The 27,544-nt window shown below is 67.5% G+C and overlaps 4 protein-coding genes across 11 annotated transcripts in view; 2 read left to right on the plus strand and 2 right to left on the minus strand.

The window, feature by feature from the left end:
• Nucleotides 1-27,544, plus strand: part of PACS2 (phosphofurin acidic cluster sorting protein 2) — a 214,643-nt gene that overhangs the window by 91,987 nt on the left and 95,112 nt on the right. The gene's annotated exons all lie outside the window — the stretch shown is intronic.
• JAG2 (jagged canonical Notch ligand 2) overlaps nt 1-27,544 on the minus strand; it is a 109,192-nt gene that overhangs the window by 63,640 nt on the left and 18,008 nt on the right. The window lies entirely within an intron of this gene.
• The window catches only part of BRF1 (BRF1 RNA polymerase III transcription initiation factor subunit), a 41,475-nt gene continuing 21,676 nt past the window's right edge, over nt 7,746-27,544 (minus strand). For 2 of the 4 annotated variants that reach the window (XM_059374172.1, XM_059374175.1), the window contains 15 exons: nt 27,024-27,055; nt 24,636-24,708; nt 19,439-19,588; nt 18,298-18,391; nt 17,436-17,562; nt 17,007-17,046; nt 16,829-16,921; nt 13,066-13,335; nt 11,774-11,835; nt 11,382-11,463; nt 11,253-11,308; nt 10,070-10,326; nt 8,774-8,825; nt 8,206-8,374; nt 7,746-7,834 (listed from right to left, as the gene is read on the minus strand). In XM_059374172.1, the coding sequence (XP_059230155.1) occupies nt 7,797-7,834; nt 8,206-8,374; nt 8,774-8,825; nt 10,070-10,326; nt 11,253-11,308; nt 11,382-11,463; nt 11,774-11,835; nt 13,066-13,335; nt 16,829-16,921; nt 17,007-17,046; nt 17,436-17,562; nt 18,298-18,391; nt 19,439-19,588; nt 24,636-24,708; nt 27,024-27,055 (1,595 nt within the window). In that variant the 3' untranslated portion in view covers nt 7,746-7,796. Of the gene's footprint in view, nt 7,835-8,205; nt 8,375-8,773; nt 8,826-10,069; nt 10,327-11,252; nt 11,309-11,381; nt 11,464-11,773; nt 11,875-13,065; nt 13,336-16,828; nt 16,922-17,006; nt 17,047-17,435; nt 17,563-18,297; nt 18,392-19,438; nt 19,589-24,635; nt 24,709-27,023; nt 27,056-27,544 lie in introns of all 4 variants that reach the window. The other 2 variants (XM_059374171.1, XM_059374173.1) reach the window with 2 other exon arrangements.
• On the plus strand, nt 21,143-23,329 carry BTBD6 (BTB domain containing 6). Its single transcript, XM_059374176.1, has 4 exons — nt 21,143-21,548; nt 21,692-21,782; nt 21,919-22,037; nt 22,139-23,329. The coding sequence occupies exons 1-4, from the start codon at nt 21,187-21,189 to the stop codon at nt 23,169-23,171; spliced, it is 1,605 nt and encodes a 534-aa protein (XP_059230159.1). The 5' UTR covers nt 21,143-21,186; the 3' UTR covers nt 23,172-23,329.

Genomic DNA, 27,544 nt, shown 5'->3' on the forward strand with positions numbered 1-27,544 from the left:
GGTGACCTGGGTTAACACGGAGCCCTCGCAGCCTAGGCTGGCGGCACACACCTGACCTCAGGTGGATGCAGCCTGATGGTCAGGTAAACATGCACCCGCGGTGGCCTGCGGCTGTGCCCTCCCGCACCCCCAGAGCCGGCCTCCCTTTCACGCTGCCCCTGCTCTGACACCCCAGACCTGTACCCTGCTGCACCTCGCTGCACCCACCACAACGACCCCGACTACATCCTGCGCAGGCACAGCTGGGCATCATGGGTCACAATTTCTGTGGTTTTGTGGGCCATCCAGGCCACGCCGCATGGGGAGATGCTTGCCGGTCCCCCCGCTCCCCCAGCACCGCGCCCTGCCTGGGGCTGCAGGAAGTGGGAGGCCTGGAAGCTTTTGACTTCGGCCCTTTATCAGCTTCCTGCGGCCAGCCCAGCCTGGGCCCCCACGGCGCCGGGACGACGGGTCAGCAGTGACTCACCGGGAGCCTGGCCTGGGGACACCCTACCCGCCCGTACACACATCCCTCCCCTGCCTAGGCTCTCACCCAAGCCTGCACCTGGCTGTTCCCAGGAGCCCCAGGCTTGCGCTCCCACCATCTTCCTATGTTTTAGGGTCCAGCTCTGCCCTTGGGAAATGCTTGTTGGTCCCCCCTCCCCCAACCCCAACCCCCAGGGTTGTCTGCCCTCCCCAAAAACCCAAGTTGCCCAAAGCCAGTAGGGTGAGCGGCCAGGGTCGGGCCCACCGAGCTCAGGATATCCTCTCCCCCGCCCACCTCTTGGGCCAGGTCCTTGCTCCCACCTGCTGGCTCCATAGCCCCCCCCCATTCTGCAAGAAACCTGACACCCCATCCTCTGGGACCCTGACCACTCCCACCCTCAGAAGCTTTTACCAAATCCCCCCCACGCCCTGGTTCTCTGTCACCAATGACCCCAGGTTGGTAGCCTTCCTGCCTCTTCTGTGGCCAACTGTGGCTTGACCAGCTTTTCTTCCTTCGGGTCCCAGTGTGGATGTCTCCTCCTCCAGGAAGCATTCCTGGGTAACGCCTACACCCATCTCACCTCTTCCACAAACACTGGACCCTCAGTGGGGACCCAGACCCCTGAAGAACCCCCCTCACCCAGGTTGCCTGGGGACACTGCAGGTGACACAGAAAGTGAAGTTGAGGGGAGAGTGGAGAGGGTCTGGGCGGTCATCTTGGTCTGATCGCACTGCCCGCATCAGGAGACCACCTGGTGCAAAGGTAATCGGCAAAGGGGCCAGCCATCAGGGTGGACTCCTTCCTCCCAGGATCAGGGCTCCTCAGGGCCCCGACCCACACAGACAAGCGCGCACACAAGACCTGCAAGGCAGGGCTTCGCGACTGTCCCGCAGCGCCGCCTGCTGGCTGGGACCCAGCGGCTCGGACCCACGCAGACCGTGTGGAGTCCACAGAGCAGGGCGGGCTTGGTGGGGAGCTCTGCATGGCTGAGAGCCTTGTGTGCCTGCGCGTTCCTTCCAGCCCTGTGTCGTGGCCGTGTGACCACCGTGCCCCCTCCCCACAACCCTCCATCCCCAGGCTGGGGTCTGTTGAAGATCAGCCCTGCCCAGGGCCAGGCCTGGGTTGCACTGAGAACTTGTACGCCACCCACCGACCCACGGGCAGAAGAGCTAGCTCCAGGTGTCGACCCCTTTTCTTGGACTCCCTGCCAGCAGCTGTGCGCACTCTCTGGATCCCCAAACCTGCTGCTCCCCCCACCAAAGAGCCCACCTGCTCAGACCCCGCCCGAGCTCCCCATCCGTCCAGCGGTCCAGCTGGTCGCACACCTGTTCTCAGCAGCAACCCCCCACCATCTGCTGGATTTCCCGACAGCGCAGACGCAGGCGCATCCCTGCCAGGTCCCCACGGCCAATGCCAATAAAAGCTTGGCTTCGAGGCTTTGGCCAACACTGGCTGAACGAAATCCTCTGTGCACCGACGGGTAGGAGGTCTGGGTTCTCCAGAGCTGTGTGTGGCTGGAGCAAACACTCTCCTGGTGAGAAGCTTCTGTGGGGAAGGGAGCCCAGAGGGGGCGAGGGCTCAGGGACATCAGTGCAGGCTGTGGGGGGCGGGGGGCTCGGAGACATCTTCCCCTGACCGACACGACACGCACCTGTGTGCACCTGAGTGTGGCGCCCACGTGCACGGGTGCTGATCCCAGCCCAGCTCTGGGCGCAGCGCCGTCTGCCAGGACCTGCGACCACCTGCCATCAGGCCCCACGGGGACACCAGCCTCATGCCCCACGGCCTCCTGGCCAAGCCACAGTACGCCAGTGGCCTGCTCAGCCCTGGGTCCCTACTGAAGGCCGTGCCGGGGCCACCATCTTAGTCCCCTGCGATGGGCTAGGCAGCTGTTTTCCCAGGCCCCACCGGGTTGGTACCTGGCAGACAATGTCCTTACTCACCGTGACCTCTGAAGCTGGGGGCGGGGGCTGGCCAATGACTCAGGCTGGTGCGAAGCACCCCCCACCCACCCCGGCCAGGACAGGGCAGCCCTCGCACGGCCCGGCAGAGCAGGCCGGCTCTCCGTCCAGCTTCGGCCTCCCAGGCAGCGGCTGAGTCCCCATGGCCTCAGCAGTTTGTTCCCTGTGGTGGAAGGGGACATGTCCCTCCCTGGCCACCCACGAGCTGACCAGGGCTGGTGGGTGCCTCCTCCAAAGCACCCCCTACCCCCGCCGGTTTGCTCCATGAGTGCCAGGCCACCCATCACCCCTTCCCTGGTGCACTAGTCCTCGGATGGGAGCAGCTGTCCACTTTCCTGGCCAGGGCTGGCCGCAATGGCCATGAGAGAGTGCGGAGGACTATCGGTGGTGGATCAGGGTCAAGGTCAGGTTCCACCGATCTGGAGCCCCTGCCCTCACAGGTCCCAGCCAGGTCCATTGTATGGGGACAATGGCTTCCTGAGCCCGGTTCCTCTGCTGGCAGGAAAGCCATAGAGCCCCACGCTGCTGCTACCGCCCACGACCCTTTGAAGGGCCTGCGACTCTGGAGCCTGTCCCTTGGACCCTACCCCTTGCCAGCCTGGCTGGGGCCCAAGCTTCCCCAGGGAACAGCCAACCCTCTCGACACGTAGGCAGAGAGGCACTGACCGGCCGGCCACACGCAAAGCTTGGAAGCCCCAACTCAAGAGTCCCTCCCCCAGAAGCCGACCAGCCCCTCTGGCGTCCCCCTGGAGCCAGGCTGCAGGTGGGGGTGGGGGTGTGTGTGTGTCCTGTTGAAGACCGCATGGGGCCTGGGCGATGGCAGGCTCTTGGTGCTGGAGCTGGGGGTGGGGGCCACAGGAAGGACCGGCAGTCCTCCTCCAGGACAGAGGACAAGCAGTGTCCCAACCCCCACAGCCTGGCTGGTCCTGGGGCACCCCTGCTGCAGGATGGGGAAGGGGGCCACAATCCGGGGCTGTCTAGGGCCATAGGCAGCTGAGGTGCAGCGTCCAGGGGGCTGCAGGCTGAGTGCCCACGGTGCCCTGGGCACGGCTGCACATGCAGGGGCGGTCAGGGTCCGGGAGGCAGCAGGCCTGGGGCTGCGAGGAGGGTCCAAGAGGCCTAGCAGATTCCTAGGCTCCTGCTGAACCCCCAGTGCTAGGGGCTTGGGTCACCTTTTCTCCAAGCCAGTCTTTGCTGCCTTGCTGGGCAAGGGGGTCCTCAGACCCAGGAGGGGAACAGGGCCAGTGTATGAGATGGTGAGCCTTGGATGCCTGTGTGGTGGGAGCCCAGCCAGGCAGGCCCTCCAACGACATGCTGGTGGCCTTGACACGTTGTGGACAAGGACCGCACACCCACTTGGAGGCTTCTAGTCTTTATTACTCGGGGAATACAGCGTTCCCAAGGGTAGCGCCCGACGGTGCGCAAGTGGCCGCCAGGGGGCAGGGAAGCTGAGCAGAGGCCCAGGACACTTGGCCGGGCCCGTCCCCCGGCGGCTGCATGTGTGCTCTGCAGTCCAAGTCCCTGAGAGCCCGGCTGGACTGTCTGCAGCCTCGGGGTGCCCAGGCCCCAGCTGCATCCACAAAGGACTGGGCACCCATACCCGCAACGGCCACCCCGCACTGCCAGCCTCGCACCTGCCAGCGCCTCCCCACCACGCAGTCTGTCAGGGCTGCAACCTCCCAGAGGTGGACGGAGGGGGACACTGTGACCCTGGGAGAAGAAGGCGGCGGACAGAGGTGTCGCTGCCCAGTTCCGGGATGGCCAAGGGGAGGTGCTCACCCCAGCAGACCCCATGGGGCTCCCGCTGGGTTCCCTGAGCCGGACGCATTGGAGGCAGCCCCGGACAGAGCAGACACTGCCCCGGGGACCTCAGTCCCTGGGGGATACCCAACCCCTGCCCCTCCTCCCCAGAGCCCACTGCCCTTGGGCTGCGCTGGTACCCACGGACGGCCGCCAGTCCCGCCTCCTGCTCGGGCCGTGACCCAGCCGGAAGCCACCGTGGGGCCGGAGGAGGGCACCTGGCGGGGGGCGGGTTGTGTGGGCCCAGTACACACGAGGCTGGAGAATGAGCAGGCTGGTGTGCCCATGGTTACTGGTGACAGTGGCCAGCAGGTCGGACAGGTGTGGGAGGGAGGCCTTTTGGAGCCACTGCACAGATGTCAGTCACCAGGGACAGCTCTGGAGAGCACTCCTCCCAGCCTCCCCCTGCCCAGCTCTTCCCGCCCTCCGGGCCCCGCTGCCTGCCTGGGACACCCCGGAACGGCCGAGGAGGCACCAGGCAGTGTGCTGGCGGGCTGGGTGCCGCTGCAGACCTGGCCCCATCCTCGGAGGAGCCATGGCCCAGCTGCCCGCTGCAGCCCTGTCAGAGGGTAACTGTGGTTCCACCCCCAGGGCTCGGGGATAGGAGGTATCGGCCCCACGGCTTGGGGCGGGGTGGGCAACCAGCGGGTGCTGCACGCAGACACGAGCCCTGGGTCTTGGGTGACCCTCCTCTCTGGGGAGCAGGTCCCATCGGGCCACAGCCCCACTGCAGCCCACCTCCCTGCCGGGGCCTGGCACCCAGCAAGGAGGGGTCCGGTAGCCGCAGACGGTGTGTGTGACACGCGTGTGGCGCAGGGAGCTGCACACACAAGCACGAGGGCGGCACACGTGGGGACACGCACCGCTGCGCGGGGACAGGTGTGTCCTTGCGCACTGCCCTCCGTCCAGGCTGGCGCTGGTTCGCCCGTCCCGCTCCACCAGCGCGCGAGCCCTCCCTACAGGACACGGGGAGGGGACCCGCTGGCCCGCGGGGCTGGACGTGCCTGCTTGCTGCCTGGGACCCCCACACAGGGACCCCAGCCTCGCTTGCGTGCTGGCCTCGGGTTCCAGCTCTGCAGGCTCAGGGATGGGCACGGGCATGCCAGCGGGCAGACATGGGCTCCTCAGACGGTCAGCACAGACAGGTGTCCAGGGCTCTGAGAACCCCCTCACCACCTCCCCTGGCTCCGCCGTGTGCCCTTCTCAGGACGAGCCTGTGGTCGCCGGCCAGGCCTCGGCACCCAGAAGGGAGCTGGCTGTCAGGACACGGCCCAGGGAGGCCCCCTCCACGCCAGCGCCTGTGCCCTTTGACCTCCCGTGGTGCCGTCCAAGCCGGCAGGCGGCCCGCACGCATCCCGCCCGCAGGGAGTGCCGCGGAGCCCAGGCTGGAAGCAGCCTCACCAGCAGGCAATGGCGTGCAGCTGGGGGGACGTGTGCTCCGGCTGCTGCCCGATGCTCCTCCTCGGGGCTGGACCCGGCCTGAGTCAGGCCCCTGGCCCTTGGAGCATCTCAGGGACACTGACCCTTGGACCTTGGACCGAGGGCTCCCAAAGGCCCTGGCCCTCTCCCTGGCCCAGGCGCCCAGGCTCTCCAAGCCTCTAGGGTGCCCATTCCTGCCGCCCACCCCGCAAGAACACAGGTCAGCAGGTGAAGTGGGGGTCTGACGTCCTGTCCTAGCCGCGGCAGCCGTAACCGCAGATGTGGGACAGGCGCAGACAGGCCTGCGTGTCCCCCTCAAGCCCACACATGTGGCCGTGGTGGCTGGCACACAGGATACGGGCCGTGGCCCAGAGGGACCCTACCGGCTGCTAGCCTGGGCCTTGCCCCTGACCAGCACCTTGACTACCACCCAAGCATGAATACCCCACATGCCCCTCCACACCACACCCTCTCGGGGGACAGTCCTTCTCACCAGCCCTTCTAACCTGACCCCTCTCCAAGCCATGTAGGAGCCTGACCCTTCCTGCTTCAGCCAGACTCCCGCTCGCTGCCATCCGCCCCCAGACCTCACGTGCCAAGAGCCCCACCGGCCCATGCAGCCTCCCCGGGCCTCTTCCCCATGAAGTCCCCTCGCCTCCGGGCCTCGGCCCCATCGGCCACCCTGAGCGCCTGCCTCTTCTCTCAAACCCCTTCCCCTGCCGACGCCCCGTGGGACCCCCTCCCTCCCCTGCTTTGCAGGTGCAGCTTTCCCACTAGCCTCTGCCGGGACATCCGCTCTGGCCCCGGCTCCCAGCGGAGGCGCCTCCCCCTCACTGAGCCCCGTCTCGAAGCCTGCCACGTACACCATGCTGCACCGGCGGCCCTGGGTCCCAGAAGGTGACCTGGTCACTTCCAAAGCCACAGCTACCCCTCCACATGGGGGTCCTGTCCCTGAACGGCACAGCAAACACCTCAGAGCCGGTGCCTGGGGCTCCCTAAAGAGCCGCTGCGGCTCAGTCCTCCCTCCCATGAGGGGCCTCGGCCGGGACAACCCACACCACACACAGGCTCAGGCACTTCTTACGGGGGGTGGGCGTGAGGGGGGTGAGGATGAAGCCCGAGCCACGTCCCCACCGTGCTTCTGACAACGGGGCCAGGGCCCTGCTATGTGCCTCTCCCACCCCCACGGGCCAGGTGCCCTGCTGCGGCCTCCCTCCTCCGGGGCCGGCCACGGAGCCCGGCCGGGAAGCCCAGGCCACAGCCTCAGTGGGTGTCTGCGCAGGTAGGTCTTCCTGTCCCACCGACCGCACAGCCCGCTCTGGCTCTCCAGAACCCAGGACGGGTGTAGCCAAGGACCTCAAGATTCCCTGCTGCAGACTCGGCCACACTCTAGCCTGGACACAGAGGGCTGAGCCCTGGGCAGGCGATATGGCCTGGCTTGGCTGCTGTCAGGGGGGCCGAGGCTGTGGCCACGAGGGACAGGAGTTCCTGCCCTGTCTCCCTGGCCATGTCCAGAACAGCGATGTCCACACTGAGGCCCTCAGAGTGGTCCCTGGGCCTTCAAGTGGCGGGGCTGGGCCCCTAGCTGGACGGGAGGGCAGTGGTGCGGCCAGGATGCTCGGTCTGCCATCCGTCTACAGACTGAGCCAGGCCCCGCTCAAACAAGACCCCGCTCTCCTGACTCCGGCTCAGGGCAGGGTCAGGCCAGCCGCACAGGCTGCACAGGGCAACCCCACGGCCTCTGGGCACGGACGGTCCCTCATCTGTGGAGAGCACTGCTGGCTCAGGTCACCGGCGGCTGGGCCATGCCCAGTGCAGGAGAGGCTGGTCCGGCTTGGAGACACGGCGGTGGGAAGGCTGGGTGCGGCACTTCTCAGCCCGGGGAAGGGTGGGGCCGAGGCCCCCAGCTCCGCAGGGGCAGTGAGTCCAGCACTCACTTCCCAGAGTGGGCCTCCTCATGCCTCAGTGTCCTCCCGTGGGGCAGGACGGTGCCGCCTGCCAAGGTTCCTGGGCCATGAGACCCACATCGGACCAGACGCGCAGACACCGGCCCAGTCCCCTTGCCGGGCACTCGCCCCTCACGGTGCTCCAGACGGGGTCCCGGCAGCAAGTGCCGCAGAGGTGCGGAGCTGCGTGGTGCGGGCTGCGGCTCAGTAGCCTTCGTCTTCCTCGCCGTCACAGCCGTAATCTGCGGGCGCAGAGGACAGCTGTGGACACCCTGGGGCGGGGCCCACCTGGCCGCCCCTCCTGGAGGGGCTCAGGCCCCCTCTTCACGTGCTGTCTTCCCGTCCCCAAGGCCCTGAGGCCTGGTTCCCGCCGGCCAGGCAGCGCCCTACAGCCTGGAGCCCACGGCCTTCACAGCGCTCGGGCTCCCCACACGGACGCACCGATCTGCATCTCGGTCCCAGCCTCGCCCGGAGTGAGGGAAGGTTTCATTCAAAGCCCAAAGCTCTGAGTTTAGGGCTGGTCAGGAGCAGAGGATTTGTGCCTTTTTCGAGGAAGTAAGCCCTGCCCCCACCCAGGGCGTGTCACCCCCAACCAGCTGCAGGGTCCCCTCACCGCTGCTGCCCATCATCTGCAGGGCGCTGACGCAGGGCTCTCCGTCCTCCTCGTCGGGGTCCTCCTCATCGGGGTCCTCCTCGGGGGGGTAGGACACAGGCCCACTCTCCACCACCGCTGTGGGCCTGACGGGCTCGGCTCCCAGGCTGGGTGAGCTCAGGAGCAAGGTCTGCAACCGGGGCACAGGCTCTGGGAGGCCGCCTGCCCCGGGGGACGGCATCACAGCGCCAGCCTGGCACCCAAGGCCCACTGGCCCCTCCCGTGTCCTGGACGCTTCCCAGCCTTCGGAGCCCCCACAGCTCCCAGGCAGCCCCTCTGTCCAGCCCGTCCACACTCACGAGCACCCACGAGGCTTCCATTTCAAGGCCACGGGCCTTGCCCAGAGGATGTGGCCCAGCCCCACAGCATGTGGCTGGGGCTCAGGCCCACTCTCCTGCCACCCGTGGGCCTAAGGACCGCTGTGCATGGGCCAGGAGAGCCCACGCTCCCTCCCTGCCATGGGCTGACTGCTCAGTGGCTCACAGACACCGTCCCCAGGCCCGTCCCGGGCCATGGCCACACAACGTACCTCCCCTACAGCTGCCCTCTTGGCTGGCTGGGCGGACACCATCGGCCGCAACCTGAAAGAGAGCACAGCGTGGCAGCCTCAGTCCAGGCTGCAGCCACGGGTCAGGGGACAAGGGGCCTGCTGAGGGGCGGCGTCTCTGGCGGTGTGTCTGGCCACCGAGTGCCTGGCCCGACTCTGCTCCCCCAGACCCCACACCCAGAAGCCGACCCCCTCCTCAGCGCTCACCCTGATGTCACTCCTCCCAGCGGAGCCTCCCGGCCTCGTACTCCTAACCCGGCCTGGCCCAGTCGGCATTCTGCCCCCTCTGCTGGGGCTCACGCCCACCCCGTGCCCCTCTGCTAGGGCGTGTCCTATGTGCACACACGCCCCACGTACGTGCCCCACGGAGGTGCGTGAGTGACTGCACCTGTGCCCTCCTAACAGCACAATGGGCCCCAAGTCGCCACCCCATGGGCCAAGTGATAACAAGCCTGAGTACCACCCGCCCTGGGGCCGCGGCACAGAGCTGGGAGCGGGGGTGCGATGGGGGTGGTTGCCGAAGCTGGAAATCAGGGTTTTTCTGTGAAAACTTCCTTTTGAATGTTGGTAACAAAGCCAGTTTTAGCTCAAAAGCTATGCCGGTCGATGGCAGATAAGCCCAGGCAGATCTGATGCTCCTCTGTCGTCTAACAAGTAAGAACCTAAACTCGGGGGCACCAGGGGCTCCACATGTGGAGCGTCCGACTCTTGGCCGAAAGGCTCCGGTCGGGACCCCAGGCTGAGGGTGAGCCCGTGCTCGGCCGGCCTGAGTCCCCTCGCGGCTCCTCCCCTCCGCTCTCCCCCACTCACGCTTCTGGGTGCTCTCTCTCCCTGCCTCCCTAAAATAAGTTTTTTTAAAACGGGACCTAAAACTGTACTGCCCCGGGGCTCTCCAGGCGGCCGCCCAGCTGCTGCTGGCCAAGGTTCTGGGAGGTCTGCTTCAGCGGCGGTGTGTGGGGACGGCAGGGAGCGGCTGCGGCCGGAGATGCCTCCCCGGGGCCGTCCTCGGCCCTGGCCCTCCCTGCCGCGGGAGGAGAGGCCAACGGGGAGGCTCTCCTCTCCCTGCTCCTCACCCTCCCAGGAAAAGAGGCTGGCTCGCCCCTCCAGAGACAGAACACAGCCTGCAGGGTCGGACCCCCTCCCCAGCCGCCCGCCCCACACACAGACACGGGCCGGCCAGGGCCGCAGGTGCAGCAGGGGACCCAGACGTCGGCTCCCAGCATCCGGGTGGGGAGTGCACCCCCCAGGCCCCCCCCCTGCCCGCGCCCAGCACGGTACCTCTTCCCCACGCTGCTCACGGGGTCAGCCCCACTCCTGCCTGCGGGCGTCTTCCTCCGAGACAGCTTCCGGGCGCCGGCCCGCTCCTGGGGCTGCGCGCCGCCCCCACGCAGGCTGCCCCCGCCCTTGCTGTTGAGGTCCTGGAGCACGCTGTAGTTGATCTTGCTGGAGATCTTCTTCTGCTCCAACATCTTTTCGATGGCCTCCCCAGCTGTGCTGGCCTGGATGGGCTCCCGTCGCTTACAGGACTTCTTGGGCTCAACAGAAACAGGGGAGTTACCGCCTCCTGGGGACCTGCTAGGTGTCTCGGGTGAGGTGGGGACCCTGCTAGCTGGGCCCCGACGGGGAGGGGCTGGGCAGCCAGCATCTGCCAGGGAGCCCTGTCCCCAGGAGCCCAGGTGTACAGGGCGCTGGTCCAGGCCCCCCAAGGATGGCTCCGACCTCCTCCTCTCAGACGGGGTGAGGGGGCAGCCTACATCCCTCTGCTGTGGAGGCAACGGCAGGGCTCAGGGTGTGAGGTCTCTCGGGAGGGGTCACCCGCAGCAGCACTGGGAGCTACCCACAAGCCCACCATATGGACACCTGGCTGCGCTGGACACTGTCCCCACCTGAACAAGGCAGAGCAAGGTGCCGTGCTCTGGACAGATCACCCAGCATGGGGAGACCTTGTCCTGGTGTGTGCCACCTACAGAAGCCTGAACTGTGCCTCCTGCCGGCTCCTCCCCTGCCCACCCGCCTGCTGACCACGCTACTAGAGGCCTCGAGCCCAGACCCCAAGCTGCAGGCCCGCCCCCCAGAAAGGCTCTCAAGCAGACCAGTGACCCACACTGGATGCATGCCCAGCTCCTGCCTTTGTTGCTCGGGGGCTCGACCACTCCCTCATGGCCAGAGTCCCTGTCCGGCCACACAGAAGCAGCAAGCCGTGTCTCTGTGACTGCCCACAGGTCACCTGCGACAAGCAGGCTTTCCCAGGGCCCAGAGGGGGGATCCCAGAGCTGGGGCAGGGCCTTCAGTGGGGGTCCCGATGCCTCGACTCAGCCTAAGGACCTCCCAAAGCTGAGGGTGATCCATCCAAGGGGAGGCCAGCACCGTGCAGGACTGCGTGGCCGGAGCCGCCACCCTGGGAGACCTCGTGTGACTGGGGGAGGGGCAGGCGGGTCTCCGAGCGCCGGACGAGCCTTACCTTGTGCTCCTTGTAGATCCCCAGCTCCTTCTCCTTCGCGATTCTCGCCTCCTTCTCTGAAAAGCCCCCACCGCAGGATGAGCAGGGGCCCCGCGGCCCCGGCCCCCCGGCAGGCGGGCAGGCGCTTACCTCTCTGCTCCCGCAGGTACTCGGCGTTCTCCCGCATCCACAGCTCGGCCTTCACGCGGGCTTCCGCCTCGTTCAGGATGTACTGGGCAGAGCAGAGCGCCACACTCAGGTCTCGGCTGCCAACACGCTTCCCCAGGGACGGGCCGGTCAAGGGCGGGCCTCTGACCCGCGGGCCACGGGCTCCTTACTGGGAGCCAGTCAGCGATGCCTGTCCTCGCCCACCCCTGCCGAGGCTGGGAGCGGGGCCGGGTCCACACACCGGCCCGCGGGCACAGGAGCGGGGCGGCCGGCCAGAGTGGGCGGACATGGGTTCCAGGGGCCATGTGGCCGCGAGGGGGTGCCCCGCTCCCGCGGCCCGGGGCCCCGACCGTGCAGAGTTCAGTGGAGCTCACCCTGTCAATCTCCAAGTCGTCGATGCCGCTGAGGTCCAGCTCTCCGTCCCCACGCGCACCGGCTACGGGGAAGCACAGGGCCGCAGCGTTTGGGTCGGGTTCTGCTGAGCAGGCACAGACGGTCCCGGGGAGGTCTTAGGACCCCTTCCAGGATAGGAGCCGCCTCCTCTGGGACCTGGGCTCTGGCCAAGGGCTGATGGCAGCCCCTCGTTGCCGGCAAGCCCAGCCCCTCTGTGCGCCACTGCGTGGCTCACAGCCCAGGGCTGTGTGCGGAAAGGACACGACGCTAGCCCCAGCAGACCCGGAGGCTCCCTACGACACAGGCACCTTCAGTGCGGAAGCGTGGCTTGTCTGGCTCTCTGCTCACTGGTCCAGGAGATGGGCCCTCAGCCAGTCCTCAGTGATGCACTCAGGACACCCCAAACCCTGCTGGCCACCCCCCATCCCCCCCGGGTCAACAGCACAAGCCGAAAAGCCCAGCAGCTGGGGCAGCCTCTGACCACGGGTGGCCCGCCCACACCCAGCAGCTGAGCACCCCCCATGCTGCAGCTCTACACTCAGGCCCTAAGCAGGGGTCCTCCCGGCATCCCCACACTGCTCCTACCCTCCATGCCCTGCCTCACTCCCTCAGCTCCTGCAGAATGGTCTCTCCTGGCCCCAGGGCCTTTGCACAGGTCCGTCCCACTGTCAGAACAGGGGTGTGATACACATATGTACAGAGCACCCTTGGGGAGGCCCCGGCACATGGAGCCAAGCCCTGGGCGCCCAGGGGCGAGGCAGGGCCTGTCTGCAGCCGGGAGTACTTGGGGGAGCCAGTCCTGGCACAGGGCCACGACCCGCTCTCTGCAGCAAACACGGCAGAAGCAAACCGGTCTTCTTCCTGCTCAGGCCCCCCCGCTGCGGCGCCGGAGCCCGGCGAGTGAGGCTGCCCACACGTGGGGCTGTGCCCAGAGGCAGCTCAGACAGACGCAGAGGGACAGGCAGGAAGGAGCCTGCAGCCACCACCCAAGCAAGCTCGCGTCTGGCCCAGCCCTGAGCCAGGGGCTGGCGCAGGAGGGGTCTGGGGGCAGCGGCAAGCCCCGCTGGGAAGCAGGGTGTCCTCACACACGGGGTGGGCGACGGCCCGCTCCGCCTGGCACGGGGGAGCTGGCAGCGTCCTCCCAGCCTGCCCTCCCCGAGGCCACATCCGGCGGCACCTCTGCCCCCGCAGAAGGGGCGGGTGACCTGGACCCAGAGCCCGCGGCCACAGCCCCCACCCCAACCTCTTTCCTTTGACCCTCCCCAGCACTCACTGGGCTCCTGGCTCTGGGAGGAGATGCACTCCCGGATGGAGTCCGAGATGCCCAGGCTGGCCGCCGTGGGCAGGGGGCCAAGCAGGGACTCCAGGGCGGGGGGTCGGCTGCCCCCCTCAGGGCCTCCTGCCTCTCCAGAGCTGGAGGAGACGCCGGCGCCAAGCAGCTCCCGGTAGAAGTCCTTGTTGAGGTGGCTGGCGGCGGCCTGCAGCTCCTCGTCCTCGGGGTCCTCCTCGCCAAACAAGCTGGACGCAGAGTCCTCCACGGAGCCTATGGACGCAACGCCACACACCCGTGAACCCTGCAGGAGCCGCCCCGCCCCGCCCCGTGCCAGCAGACACGACCGTAGGGCGGCAGGAGGCACCCGTTCCACTGTGCCAAGAGGCGGAGCCGCGCGTTGCCGGGAGGCGGCCCCACGTCCAGGTGCCTGCAGGGAGCCCTCGGGCTTCCACCCCTGACGCTGCACAGAAAGTCACTCAAAACAGACACAACGGCTAAGAGCACCAACGCCTCAGGAATCAACAGAAAACGTTTGTAGCTTTGAATCAAGCAAAACTTCCGAGTGGGACACGGACAGCCCCCTCCACGCCCCCCGGCAGGACCGCGGCAGACGAGGGAGCTCTGTCCCCCATGAGTGCGCGTCCGCAGCATGCCGGGAACACTCAGGGCTCCACGAGAGAACACACGACCAACCAAGGCACATGGCGCGGCTGCGGGAAGAAGGCGGGGCGGCTTCTCCAAGACCCGGGCCCGTGCCCTGCAGCTGACCCAGCAAGTCTGCGGCTCGGTGCGCCCGGACACACCCACGTGCACATCCACACAGACGCCTGCACACAAACGCTCCCAGCACCATGTGTGCAACGACCCAAACCTAGAATCACCCCAAACGTGCTCGACCAGCCACCTCTCCTGCACCATGGACAGGGGCTGCACACGCCGACCTGCGCCGTCCACCAGAACCGGGCAGCCGGAGGGCAGTCAAGACACGCCATGCTGTCCGTGGACGCGGAACTCCAGAAAGCACGACGGGCCCCGGGGGCGGAGACTCACCAAGGGCTGCATCTTCGCATCACACTTTGTCGAACTAAACTTGTGAACGTCGCCCAACGTTCCAACGATCAACATTCAGGACGTCCGCCCCAGAACGCCTCCCCCTGCTCTCCAGCGTGAGCGCTCGCGGTAAGCACGGAGCCTCACGCGGGCTCACGCGTCTCTGTGAACTTTTCTCCGCGGGCAAAAAGCCGTCCGATTCCTCGTGCACAGTAAAGTCGTGCAGGGCGATGACCCTTCCCGGTACCCCGCCGCGCCCCCACCCCAACGCCTGGGCGCCCCCGCCCTAGGGCCAGACCTCAGCAGCCGCGCACCCTGCACGTCCGCACTCCTGTCCCACAGGCTGGGCCTCGGGACCACCTGCAGAGTCCGGCCTCCCCACTGGCCTCCGTGCTCCCCGCCCCCGGCCCCTTCAGCCTGAGTTAGACCGTGTCATCCCTGGGCCCCCACTCGGGACCTCCACAACCCGACTGCACCCCATGTAAGCACCAGCCTCCCCCACGCCGCTACAGGGCTCCTTCCTTCCCCAGGCCTCTCCCGAAACGTCGCCTGTCCTGGCCAGTCCCTTCAGCACCGCGTGGGCAGGGAGCCTGGGAGCCGGGCAGGAGGGTGGCACGCAGGCCTCCTGGGTCCCATCGCCGCTGGTGACCCCACCTAGCTTCGGGCTTACTCCAGACAGGAGGAAACGTCTGCCGTCCCATGCCATAGGAGGTCCGGGTCAGCAGACGTGCGGAGCCGGGCAGAGGGAGCGCACCCGCGACGATCCCGTCAGAACAGGTGTGGGAAGCTGAGCCTGGGGCAGGAGATGGGGGGACCCGCTGGTGGCAGACCCCCGGCCGGCTTCCTCACGGCTGGGGCAGTGCACCCAGGTGCTGTGCGGGAAACGGCAGTAAGAAGACACGGGTGCAGAGCCAGGCCTCCCCAGGTGCACAGAACGCCGCCCGAGTCACAGGCACGCCGGGAACGGGCTCCGACTACTAGAGGAGAAGAGTCTCCGGCTGGGGCACCACAGAGGCACACGCTGCACACACGCCCCCATGTCAGAGCACAGCAGTCGCCACACGGGCAAGCGGACACTGGCCACCTCCGTCCTCAAGGCATCACCGGGCAGAGTGAGGACCAGAAGGGCTAGCAACGCCCTGGGGGATGCAGGGGCTCACGGTGTCCCCAACCAAAGAAGACCACAAGGGGCCCAGCACCAGTGACACCCCCACGCGTGAGGACAGGTGTGGACGCTGGGAGCAAGACCGTGAGACAGACGGCGCTGCCCCAGCTGCGGACCATATGCCCCTCGGGAGCCTCGGCCTCAAAGAGAAACACAAGCAGAAGCCTGGGCAGCACAGAGCTCTGACGAGGCCCACGGGCTCCCTCGCATGCCCCGAACTCCGGAGCAAACCCCTCGGGCAGCGGCTCCGGGGGCCAGAGAGCGGGCGGGGCTGAGGGAGCAGAGCGGGGGGGTCACCGACGCAGCCACCGGGGCGACGCGATGACCGTGCAGTGCAGACGCGGCACTCACGGGGAACCAGTAACTACTTACAGACCAGAGAGAGCCAGGGAGACAGAAACACCCCCGCAAGGACACGAGCGAACACACAGACCATGGGGCCACCCGGCTGGGGCGTCCCTGCGGGGGCGGGGGGGCAGGTCGCATGGAGCCCAGGAAACCCTACATGCTCTCCACGGGCCCCACAAATGTCGAAGCGCTCACCGATGGCCCAGACAACACCCAGCGAAAACCATGCGTGGGCACGGCCCTCTCAGGACAAGGTAGCACCCAGCCCCAAGCCAGCACCGTGTCCTGGGAGGCACCTGGGCCACATGCCCGTGGCCACCACTGCCACTCAGCAGGGGCTGAAGGGCCAGGCCATGGCCTGGGCGTCAGGAGACGTCAGCAGGCCGGACGTCGGTGGCGAGCACAAAGCAGCGGTCACTCACGTGGAAGACCCGTGATGGAGCACACAAAAGCAGGCCTGGAAACCTGGGGCTTGGAAACCTGGGGCTTCCACACCTAGCAGCAGCGGAACACTGCGGAAGGACACTGCTCAGGGCAGCAGCACCGGGCAGCTGGCCTGGCCCAGAGAGTGGTTCAGGAACACCCACAGGGCGGGAGATGTCCACTCTTGGAGTGGGTCCACGGGGCGCTGGGCTGGGGCTTGGGCCACGGAGCAGCGGCATCTGCCCTCCAGATAGCCCGAGGCAGGGGTGGTAAGCAACAGGCCTTGCTGAACCAGAGAGACGTACAACAGGGCCCCGCGCAGACCTAACAACGGGGCCCCGAGGACTGGGCAGGAAGGCAACATGGGAGCGTCCAGGAGCGCAAGAAAGACCCCGTGTGCGCGGAGACCCGTGCACAGATACAGCGGCTCTGCGATGCCCCCGGCTACATGGGAGCCACGACGGGGAGCCGGCGGCCGCAGGAAGGGGTTCTGGGGGCAGTGGCAGAACAGTCCGGAATGAAGATCTGGGTGCTGAGGACCAGCTTCCCCGAAGGCTAGAACCTGGGGGCACAGAAGTCCCAGGAGCAGCTGGACACTCAGCACAGCACGTCAGGGTCAAGGGGTGTCCAGGGCGGGGACCCTGTGAAGGGGCGCCCTGCAGCCCTGCACGGGGCGGCAGCAAACAGGGCCAGAGGCTGGCCAGCAGGGAGTGCCTGGCGCAGGTGACGTGAGCAGGGCCGGCCCCTGGAGGCCATGGGGGACGCGGCTGTGCTCACCGTCTCTGGTCAGGCTGGCGAGGGTCCCCTTGGCCTTCGGCCGGCTGTTCTCCAGCTCGCTCTCGATGGCGTCCTGATAGCTGGAGATCTCACCTGGAGGGGACGACCGCGCACACTGAGCTCAAACCCACTGCTCTAGGGGCCGGAGGCACCTGTCACGGTGAGGCCGGCGGGTTACCTTCGACGTCCTCCAGTTTCTTGGACAGGACCTGTTCGAGCTGAAACAACAGTGGAAACAAAGACGTCATGTGGGGAAGCGGCTGCACGGCGCTTGGGTCCCCAGCCCCGACACACGCCGACTCCCACGCCCAAGGAACTGGACTGTACTGAGCCCGCCCAGGGCAGAGCCAGGGCTGACCCTGATGGCTGTGGGGAAGATGTGGGGGCCATCGAGGGACCTGGCACCCCACGTCCCATGCCCCCAGGGCTCAGCCCCTAACCCCACCTGACCGCTGGGGCACCGCCCACCTCTCCCTGCATGCCGTGGAGACACAGACCCGACCTGGCCCGTTTCAAAGTAAAAACAGGACACAAGACGTAGTAACACCGCAAGATGCCGGCGTGCTGCACGGCCAAGGCCCGGCCCGCCCGCGCGGGGCGCACTCACCTGCTTCATGCGTAGCTTCCGCTGCCCGGCGGTGTATGATGGGGGGTCGCACTCCCCCTCCAGGTCGATCTTCATGAACTCGTCCACAGTGAGCTGGCTCGTGGGCGTGTCCTCAAACTCCGTCAGCCTGGAACAAGAAAGCCTCAGGAGAGAGCCGCCCGGCGCCCGGCCACCCTCGGCTACGAGCCCTCCTCGCCGCGGCCACCAGCGGGGCCCCAGGGAGGAAAGGCCGCACTGGTCGCTCCCGCGGGGAGACTTGGAGGAGGCCCAGCGCAAGGAGACCAAGCCGGCAGCCCTGGGTAGTCGCCGGCTAGAGCTTACCCGCGCCACGCGACCTGCGGGGCGTCTAAGAATAAAAAACTTATTTCAAAAAAACTTCCAAAGAGAACTAGACATCAAACGTGCAAAATACTTTATCTGCTTCAGAAAGCGCCGCAGGCTACGATCTCAGACGAGAAACACCTTGCACGTGGCAGATTCGAGTGAAAACGGCCCCGACAGGGACCGGTGATGGGGCTCCTGACAACCCCGTCCAGCCCACCCGCGGCTGACGCTGCAGCTAGCTCGGCCGCCCCACAGACACCGCAGCCCAGAGTGGGGGCTTGTGGACACCCAGGCTTCCTGGGAGGGCTCTCAGTGCACCCCAACCTACCTTGGGGTGTGGGCAGAAGGGCCACTGCAGGCGCAGCTGGTGGGGGCCAGGAAGATGGACCAAGACCCTGGACAGAGGCGGGCAGCCCCTCGACGACCCAGGCCGTTCTGGGTCCTGGCCAGACCAGTGGACGGGAGGGCCGCAGAGGCAGGTGTGGTCAGCACACAGAGCAGGTGTCTGAACCCCAGGCCACGACCGAAAGCCACCTACCTCTTGCGCAGTGTGGACTCACACACCTTGACCACGCTGATGACCTCTTTGACGGTTCTCCGGAAATCATGCATCCTGGCCGCAACCAGAAGTGCTGGAAAGAAGCATGACGGGGCAAGGGACAGGGGAGGTCAAGCCTCAGGACGGGCCAGGGTGGTGACCTGGGCAGTGGGAGTCCTGCCCAGGAGGGCTGTGGGGTCTCACGGCCAGTGACCGTTGCCCAGTGCTCGTGAGGTCCCACACCCGTGAGCCGCGTGCTGCTTTGCGTGCAACTACGCCACAGCGGGGAGTCAGAAAGTGCGGCGTCGCGCCTTCCGTCTCAAACTCAGAAAAGAAAAACGCATCTTCTGAGAACCTCGTGGGACCCTTCAAAGCTGGTGAGCGAACTCTGAGGTGACACCCAACAAGCACCGGTTGGCAACAGAGGTAAGGACTCTGGGAACACGGCCCAGAGTGGGCCCCGTGCCGCGGAGCACGGGAACGCAGGCTCTCGGCATCCCAGGAAGGACCGGAGCCAGGAGTTGGGGAGTGGGGGTGTCCTGGAGTAGAGGCCACCAGACAGGCGTAAAGGCCTGCTGGGGAGGACTCCAGGCCCAAGGGCTACGTCAGACCCCAAGGCGTCAGGGACAGAGCTAGAAAACGCAGAGGGAGACCAAACAGCTACCCTTTGGGAGGCCAAGGAGCCAGCCCAAAAGGCCAGGGATCGTCAACAGTAGTGACTTGGCACTAGGGACAGGGCTGGCCTCGTGGGAGCCCTCGAGGGACAGGACAGCTCTGGAGACAGTAACCCCCACAACCAGCAGAGCCTGACCCTCCTGACCCCGGGCCTCCTGACCCCAGGCCGTCCTACCCGCCCCGCAGAGACCCGAGGGTGCCTGGGCCTCCTACCCTGGGCTGTCCTCCCTGCTGGCAGAAACCCAAGGTGGCCTGACCCTCCTGACCCCAGGCCTCCTGAGCCCGGCTGTCCCACCTGCCCCACAAAGACCCAAGGGGACCTGGCGCTCCTGACCCCGGGCTATCCTACCTGCCCCACGGAGACCCGAGGGGACCCGTCCTGCTGACCCCATGCAGTCCTACCCGCCCGATGGGAGACCCAAGAGGACCTGGCCCTCCTGACCCCAGGCCTCCTGACCCGTCCTACCTGCCCCGCAGAGGCCCGAGGGGCGCCGGCCAGTGTGCATCCAGTCTCTCTTCATGCGCTGCAGGAGCCTCAGGGCTGTCATGGACACCTCGTGATTCTTCTCTCCAAACTCCAGCAGGTGAGCAAAGCGCGGGATGTAGAGGCACGGATCTGCCGCAGACGGGGGTGCCTCAGTGCCGCCCAGGGTGCGTCCCCTTCCCCCAGGCCCCATGGAACATGCGTGTTCCAGCTCTGGGTGGCGCACCAGCACCACCTAGCAGGATACCCGTCCTAGGGGTGACCCTCCTGCTCCTCCAACTGCATGGCTTCCCCGGCCCTTGGTAGGGGCTGGCGGCCCCGTCCCTCCCACAGCAGCCGCAGGGGTCGGACGCTAAGCCTGCACGGGCACCTGCGTGCTCGTGGACACACGCGACACCTGCGGCTGTGTCTGGCACCTGCCGGATGGCCACTGGGACGGAGCCTGCTTGCTCCCCACTCGCTGGCTGAGTTCACCATCCGAAACTCAAGCCACGGCTTCCCCCCGCTGTCTGCAGGTGCAGGGGCAGCTCAAGTGACCATACTCTTCCGCGCAGGGGAAAGCTCAGGAGGGACCCGTGCACACACTCTCCCTCCCTCAGCTGACCCAATCATGCGGGGCCGTTGGAACACCAGGGGCCAGACTTGCTCTGGACGGGGTCGTCAGGAAGTCCTTGCTGAGGCCTGAAGAGGGAGCTCCCTGAGGGGGCCACAGGCCAGCCAGAGAGCAGGCATGTGGGGTAGGTGGTGATCGGCAGGACCCTGCTGTCCACCAACATCAAGCACCCTCCTTTGGGGGGCCGATCAGTCCACGTCCACGAGGGGCCACCAGACTGAGCTCCAGACCCTGGAAGCCCCACGTGGGCTGGCACGGCAGTGCCCTGCAGCCCGGCGGCGGCCAACAGAGCCTGGAGACACCGCGGACACGGAGCCCTCCCAGGACGCTCTGCCTCAAGCGCCCGAAGCGCAGACTGGCCACAGAGAGACCAGCTCGGCCCGCGCCTCTAAACAGCGACCTTCACCGACAGCCTGTCCGGGAAGCTGCAAACTCAAAGGCTCAGCGGACCAGCAAGGACCGGGGTGCCGGGGAGGGCGCTCTCTCCGCTCAGGACCTGACTTGGGCTCAGGTCACGAATCCCCCTCCGGGTCGGCTCCTGCTCTGCCCCCGCCTGGGGTGAAGGTGGAGCCGCACTGTCGGCGGAGCGCGGCGAGCCCGCGGGGGCGCAGGGACGGTCCGGCCGGGGCGCCCAGCAGGCCCCGGGAGCGACCGGCGGGCGACAGGGCCCCCGGGGGACGAGGGCAGTCCCGGAGGCCAGGGCAGCGCGCGCACACGAGCGGCACGACCAGGCGCGCGCACCCCCGCCTCCCGAGGGCTCCCGCGCGCCCCGCACCGACACGCACGCGCGTCTGCGCGCAGCCAGCGGAGGCGGGGGGGGGGGGGGGGGGGGGGGGGGGGGGGGGGGCGGCGAGGGGCGGCGCGGGGGCGCGCACGTCGCCCGCGCGAGGGCAGGGGCGGGGCGGCGCGGGCCGCGAGCGCGCACGTCGTCCGCGCGGCGGGGTAGGGGCGGCGGAGAGGCGTGACGCGACGTGACGCGCAGGCGCCGGGCGGCGGGGCGAGGGCGGCCGGGACGGCGCCCCCTGCTGCGGGCTCGGGCTGCGGGCTGCGGGCTGCGGGCTCGGGCGCGCCGGCGGGCGGGCTGCGGGCGGGCTGCGGGCGGGCTGCGGGCGGCCCCATGCTGCTGCCCCTGGCCTGCCTGCACGGCCGGGTGGCGCAGTGCCTCACGGCGCTCCTGGTGCTCGCGGAGCCGCCCCCCCGGCCCCGGCGCGGCGCTCGGGCGCTCGGTCCCCCGCCGGCGCGCGCGGAGGCCGCCCTGCCCGCGAAGATGGCCGCGGAGCTGTACCCGGCCGCCGGCGCCGCGGCCGCCACCGCCACGGACATCGCCAACAGCAACGCCGCCGCCGCCGCGGGCAGGAAGGGCCCGCCCTGCGCCCCGCCGCCCGCCCCGCCGCCGCCCGCGCCCGCGCCGCCCGCGCCGGACAACAACAACTTGGAGAGCCCCAGCTGGCAGGCGGTGCACCCGACCCTGCGCGAGCGGTGAGCCCGGCCCGCCCTGACCCCCGCGCCCCGCCCCGCCCTGACCCCCCGCGACGGCCTGACCCCCTGCGCCCCACCCCGACCTGACCCCCCGCGCCGCGCCCCGGCCTGACCCCCGCGCCCCGCGCGTCTGCCCTTTGCAGGAACGCGCTCATGTTCAACAACGAGCTCATGGCCGACGTGCACTTCGTCGTGGGGCCCCCGGGAGCGGCCCGCAGGGTGCCCGCCCACAAGGTGAGGGCTCGCCCGGCCCTTCCCGGGGCGCCCTCCCCAACCTGGGAGGGAGGGGGTCGCGGCTTCCAGGCCTCCGCCGGGGACGGGGCGGGGCGGGGCGCGGCTCCGCTCAGGGCAGCTCGGGTCTCCTCCGCAGTACGTCCTGGCCGTGGGCAGCTCCGTCTTCTACGCCATGTTCTACGGCGACTTGGCCGAAGTGAAGTCGGAAATCCACATCCCCGACGTGGAGCCCGCGGCCTTCCTCATCTTGCTCAAGTAAGCGCGCCGCCCGGGGCGCAGGGAGGGGCGGCCGTGGGTGCTCCCGCTGTCCAGGGCCACCCCGAGCATCCCGTGACGCAGCCCCCGCCCCCGCCCAGGTACATGTACAGCGACGAGATCGACCTGGAAGCCGACACGGTGCTGGCCACTCTCTACGCTGCCAAGAAGTACATCGTCCCCGCTCTAGCGAAAGCCTGCGTCAACTTCCTGGAGACGAGTCTGGAAGCCAAAAACGCCTGCGTCCTGCTGTCGCAGAGCCGGCTGTTTGAGGAGCCGGAGCTGACCCAGCGCTGCTGGGAGGTCATCGACGCGCAGGCCGAGATGGCTCTGCGGTCTGAAGGCTTCTGTGAGATCGACTGGCAGACGCTGGAAATCATCGTGACGCGGGAGGCCCTCAACGCCAAGGAGGCGGTGGTCTTCGAGGCCGTGCTCAACTGGGCCGAGGCAGAGTGCAAGAGACAGGGCTTGCCGGTCACCGCGCGCAACAAGAGGCACGTTTTGGGGCCCGCCCTCTACCTGGTCCGAATCCCCACCATGAGCCTGGAGGAGTTTGCCAACGGCGCTGCCCAGTCGGACGTCCTGACCCTGGAGGAGACCCACAGCATCTTCCTGTGGTACACGGCAGCCAACAAGCCTCCGCTCAGCTTCCCCCTGACCAAGAGGAAGGGCCTGGCCCCGCAGCGCTGCCACCGCTTCCAGTCGTCCGCCTACCGCAGCAACCAGTGGCGCTACCGCGGGCGCTGCGACAGCATCCAGTTCGCCGTGGACAGGAGGGTGTTTGTCGCGGGGCTGGGCCTGTACGGCTCCAGCGCCGGCAAAGCCGAGTACAGCGTCAAGATCGAACTCAAGCGGCTAGGGCTGGTGCTGGCGCAGAAGCGGACCAGGTTCGTGTCGGACGGCTCCAGCAGCACTTTCCCGGTGTGGTTCGAGCACCCCGTGCAGGTGGAGCAGGACACCTTCTACACAGCCAGCGCCGTCCTGGACGGCAGCGAGCTCAGCTACTTCGGGCAGGAAGGCATGACGGAAGTGCAGTGTGGCAAGGTGACCTTCCAGTTCCAGTGCTCCTCGGACAGCACCAACGGGACCGGGGTGCAGGGTGGGCAGATCCCCGAGCTCATCTTCTACGCCTGAGGGGCTGAGGGGCGGCGTGGCCGTGCTAGGTCAGGCACCAGGAGGAGGCCTCTCTCTGCGGCCGGCCCCGCCGGGAAGGGACGTGCAGGGGACGGTGCGACCCCGTTGTCCCCTGCCGGCTGCCTTACTGACATCATTAAAGGCTTCACTTCTTTCTATCTCTCTTGTCCGTAGTCGGCGGCGGTTCGGAGCGGGAGCCAGAGGCTCTCCCGCACGCCGAGGGCCGGGGGTTCCGAGTTCTGGCTGCTGGGCGGACCCGGGGGCACAAGGCTTCGTACAGGCCCCTCCCGCAGGGCCCACACCGCCTGCTTTGTGGGCTCTGCCATCCCTCCCGCCCGTGAGTTCGCGGCGGTACCACGCTTAACCTAAAACCTTCCCTTCAAACCAAAATTGGGAAAAGTCACCTAAAGTAGTCCACATCTAACTGCGTCTCCGTAACAAGGTTTCCACGAAGCAGGAGCCACCGAGAAAGAAGCGAGCGAGGGACCGGGAAGCAGAGACCCACGCTCTCCCGCATGCCTGTGGACGGCGCGTCCCTTCCAGCACACAGAGAAGCCCCCACAGCTACGCCAGGCTTCCTGGTTCGAAACAAACTGCCTCCCGGGGGCCGCCTGTCCCTGTGGGTGTCGGTCAGCTTCCGCGTGGGGCTGGCGTGCAATGCTCTGGAAGAGGCCCGGTGTCTGCTTGCGTCGCGCTTCCTGAGGCCTCCCAGCCTCTCGGACCGAGCCCTACTGGAGGACTCCTGGATCTGAGGGTGGTGGGTGCGGTGGGGCTCTCTGCCGGCCTCGGGCTGCAGGCCCCAGATGGCCCCGTGCAGGCCGGCCTCGGGGTAAGACAGGCTCTCTGGGCCCTCCCAGGCTGCACACACTCTGGACAGTTGCTCTGTTTCTGAAAAACCTCAGCTTGACCCCCAGAGGGAGGAGCCGTGTCACTCGGCACAGGGACGTGGCCTCTTGGAAGGGGACCTAGCCTGGCCTAGCTCAGCCGCCGCGCCCCTCTCCTGACCCACACCGCCAGACCCTGGCTTCCCAGCCCCAGGGGACCACCCTGCACCCCCCGCCCACCCCTACCCAGCTGCACTCTGTTCCGTGAGATACGCGTGTCGAGGCCCCCGCTGGCGACTGACCACGCTCCCCTCGGGAAAGCCCCAGGGAAGGTGGAACAGCCTAGGGAAGCCCCCGCTCTGTCCATCGGGGTCCTGCCTGCCCCGGAGCATCTGCCACTGGCTGTGTTCCCCAGACAGTAGACAGATGGGGCCTGTTTCCCTCTGTGGCCTGCTCTACACCTGCCAGGGACTGACCACGGGCACGCTGCATTCAAGCCAGAGGTAACCCCCAAACCGTCGGGCTCTCGGCTCCCTTTCAGAGCTCCCTGCCTGCCTGCGGAAGCTCCCGTCCCTGCACAGGACCCCCTCCCACTCCGAGCTCCGGCCAGGCTGCGGCCCCCCTGCCAGCCCCGCCGTACCTATTGCCGGCGCGTTGATGCACAGCTCTCTTGCCAGGAGGAGGAAGGTCTTCCCCAGCACATACACGTTCACCTGTGAGGAAGAGGCCACAACTGAGGACGGCATCGGGGTTTCTGAAACGTTTGCTCGGTTCCCTCAGTCCGACAGATCCCACGTCAGAGCTGCTGGTGCTCCTGCCTGCCCCCATCCCCACGCCCACCCCGGTCCCCATGCCCACCCGCCTCCCGATCCCCGTCAGAGCTGCTGGTGCTCCTGCCTGCCCTGGTCCCCACGCCCACCCGCCTCCCGATCCCCGCTACCCCTGTCTCCACAATGACTGCATTGGTAAGAGAAGCCGCTGAGAGCGGTGGGTGCGCCCCAAGTTCACTGTAATTCACACCGGTGTGCACCCCTGCATGCTCCCTGCGGGCTGTGGCCTCGGCCCCTTGTTGGAATCCTTGTCTGTGTCCCTGTGGACCTGCTCCCGGCTGAGGCTCTCTGCAGGTCTCAGGGGCTGACCTGCCCCCAGCTGCTCCCATCAAGCCCAAAGCTGCTGTGGAGTCCACCGCCTGGCCAGGTTCCTGGCAGGTGGACACGGGGTCTAGGATTCTGGGGTGCAGACCACCAGCATGGCCAGCCTGGGGTTTCATGCAGTCCCGGGCCGCATGAAGGCCTGGCAGGGGGCCTGTGGGTAAGGGGCTTCTGAGCCGTGTTTGATGGCAGGCATGGGAGAAGCTGTTCCATGTGGATGAGGCGCACAGTTGGGAAAAGCCTGGGCTTAGCCCCTTCAGCCCAAGCTGGAGAGAGGCCTGGCCCCTGCCCCTGCCCCTGGGGCTTGCAGGCCTCAGTGTCCTGGCCCTGGCCCCCTGCCGCTGGTCTCCCCAGAGTTCCTCTGCCCCATCAAGGCTGGCCCGTGAGCTCCTGAATGAGGGCCCCTGAGCCTCGTGCCCAGGAAGCTACCAGAAAAGACCAGGAAGAAGAGCCAAGAGCGCCCGCCAGGGGCTCCCAGGCAGCAGAGACCGGTGCCTGCGGAGAAGACGGAGGGGTGGGGGACGCTGCACTTCACATCCAGGCCACCTTCTCCAAGCCCCCTTCCCAGGGCTGGGGGCTCCCAGAGCTTGCCTTCTGAAAGGAGTGTGGCCCGGCCTGCCCACCGGGGTGCGCGTGCAGTGAGCCTGTCGGTGTGTGCGCGTGTGGAAGTCTCCTAGCGGCACCCCGAGCTCCTGCACCCTCCTCGCCTCGTGCCCGTCGGGACCAGGGTGGCACTCACCTGCCCTCCCCACCGCAGCAGAACCGCCCTGACCCACCGCCCCTTCCCATCTCCCACCTCCCCGGCCCTGGCCCTGGCCCAGGCAGACGGAGACCCGGATGCGACAGGGAAGGGCTCTCTACGTTAGAAACAGTGACACGGACCCTGAGGACCCCTCGCTGGGTTTATGGCTCAGCTCCGTGGAGGCGGCTGGTCACAGCTCGCTGTGGCTGGCCAGTCTTCCCGCTCCTGTCCACCGGGCAGATGGGCTCTGCACGAAGACAGCCAAGTGCCCCTGTGCCGGCCACAAGTTCGTGGGGTGTCAGGATCCCCCAGTTCCTCCAGGGGGTGCTCAGTGGGAACTGAACTCTGAGCCTGTGTCAGCCCTTGGGAGCCCCACCCCAGCCTCCCTCCGTCCTTGCTGGGAAGCCCAGGAAGGGGCACAGCCGAGGAGTGCTGGGCTCCCGCGTCCGACAGGTCTGCTTCAGCAGGACTCCCAGGAGGTGCCGTTTACACACGCACACGGGCAGCCTCTGGTTGCGCAGAAGGCCAGCTCCGTCAGCGCGAGGCCCTGTGGCGTGTGGGGCACCGGCACCTGACCAAGCCTTCCTCGAGGGCATGGGATCTCTGTGGGTCCCACACACCCTCACACGGCGGTCATGCCTGTTTTCCGTGCCCCCTGCTCTTTCCGAGCCCTCTGGGGAGTGACCCCCCCCCCCCCCCGCCCCAGCGCTGCCCCCAGGGACAGGATGCAGAACCCCGCTGACCCCGCCCCCGTGAGCCTCCCGTCCGCACAGGCGGCCCCATGCTAGGTCCTTCTATCATCTTCAGTAGTTTGCAAACGGGGGAAGCAACGGAATATGCTTTCCTGGTGCCACACAGGGTCCCCACGTAGACACAACATGAGCTTTACTGCCGAAGAAACCCGCGTTTCAGTGCTCTGTTTCTGCTAAAGCATCTTCCTTCCCTCGGACCACGTTCTCCAGGGCCTTTCCGCTGCTTCGGAGACCGAGGTCGCCCAGCCCCCAGGACAGCACGGTGACCCCGTGTTTACTGCCCTCCACCCCGGTGTGTCCTCTGTTCTGAGGACCGGCCTCTGGGCTGTGGGGCGCAGCCCCCGCCCCCACGGGAAAGGGGCTGGGGAGGGAAGCCTGGATACCTGGAGCAGGTCGCTGAGGTCGAGGAGCATGTCTGTGGCGGGGGTCAAGGAACGTCTGCACTCGAGCCCCCGGGCTCCAGGACCCTACCGCTTCCCGAGGCGCAGACCCACCCCCGGCCACAGCACCTTGTTACGAATCCAGGCTCAGCGCTGGGTCTCCCCGGACGGGTGAGGGGCCGGCGGCAGGCGACCAGAGCCTGGGAACCACGCCACGGGACCGGCGAAGTCACCCTTTGCGGAGCACCCCTGTCCCCCGTGGACACAGCCCAGGAGCCCGGGACACTCACTCCATCCCTCGGTAGCTACTGAGAGCCTGCCAGGCGCTGCACGGGGCCACAACGTGTGGCTCTGGGGGACAGACACATAGCTAGTCCCCTTTGGTGGCGGGCGGCACCTCCACAGTGCTGGCGTTTGAGGGGACAGCTGTGGGCACTCTGGCATGGAACCTGTCCTCACTCTTGAGCAGATGATTAAAGACTAACCAGATCATGTCCTCCGTGACCTGGAACCCAGGGGGACAC

Source organism: Mustela nigripes, chromosome 13 (assembly GCF_022355385.1).
Source record: "Mustela nigripes isolate SB6536 chromosome 13, MUSNIG.SB6536, whole genome shotgun sequence".
Classification (NCBI taxonomy): domain Eukaryota; kingdom Metazoa; phylum Chordata; class Mammalia; order Carnivora; family Mustelidae; genus Mustela; species Mustela nigripes.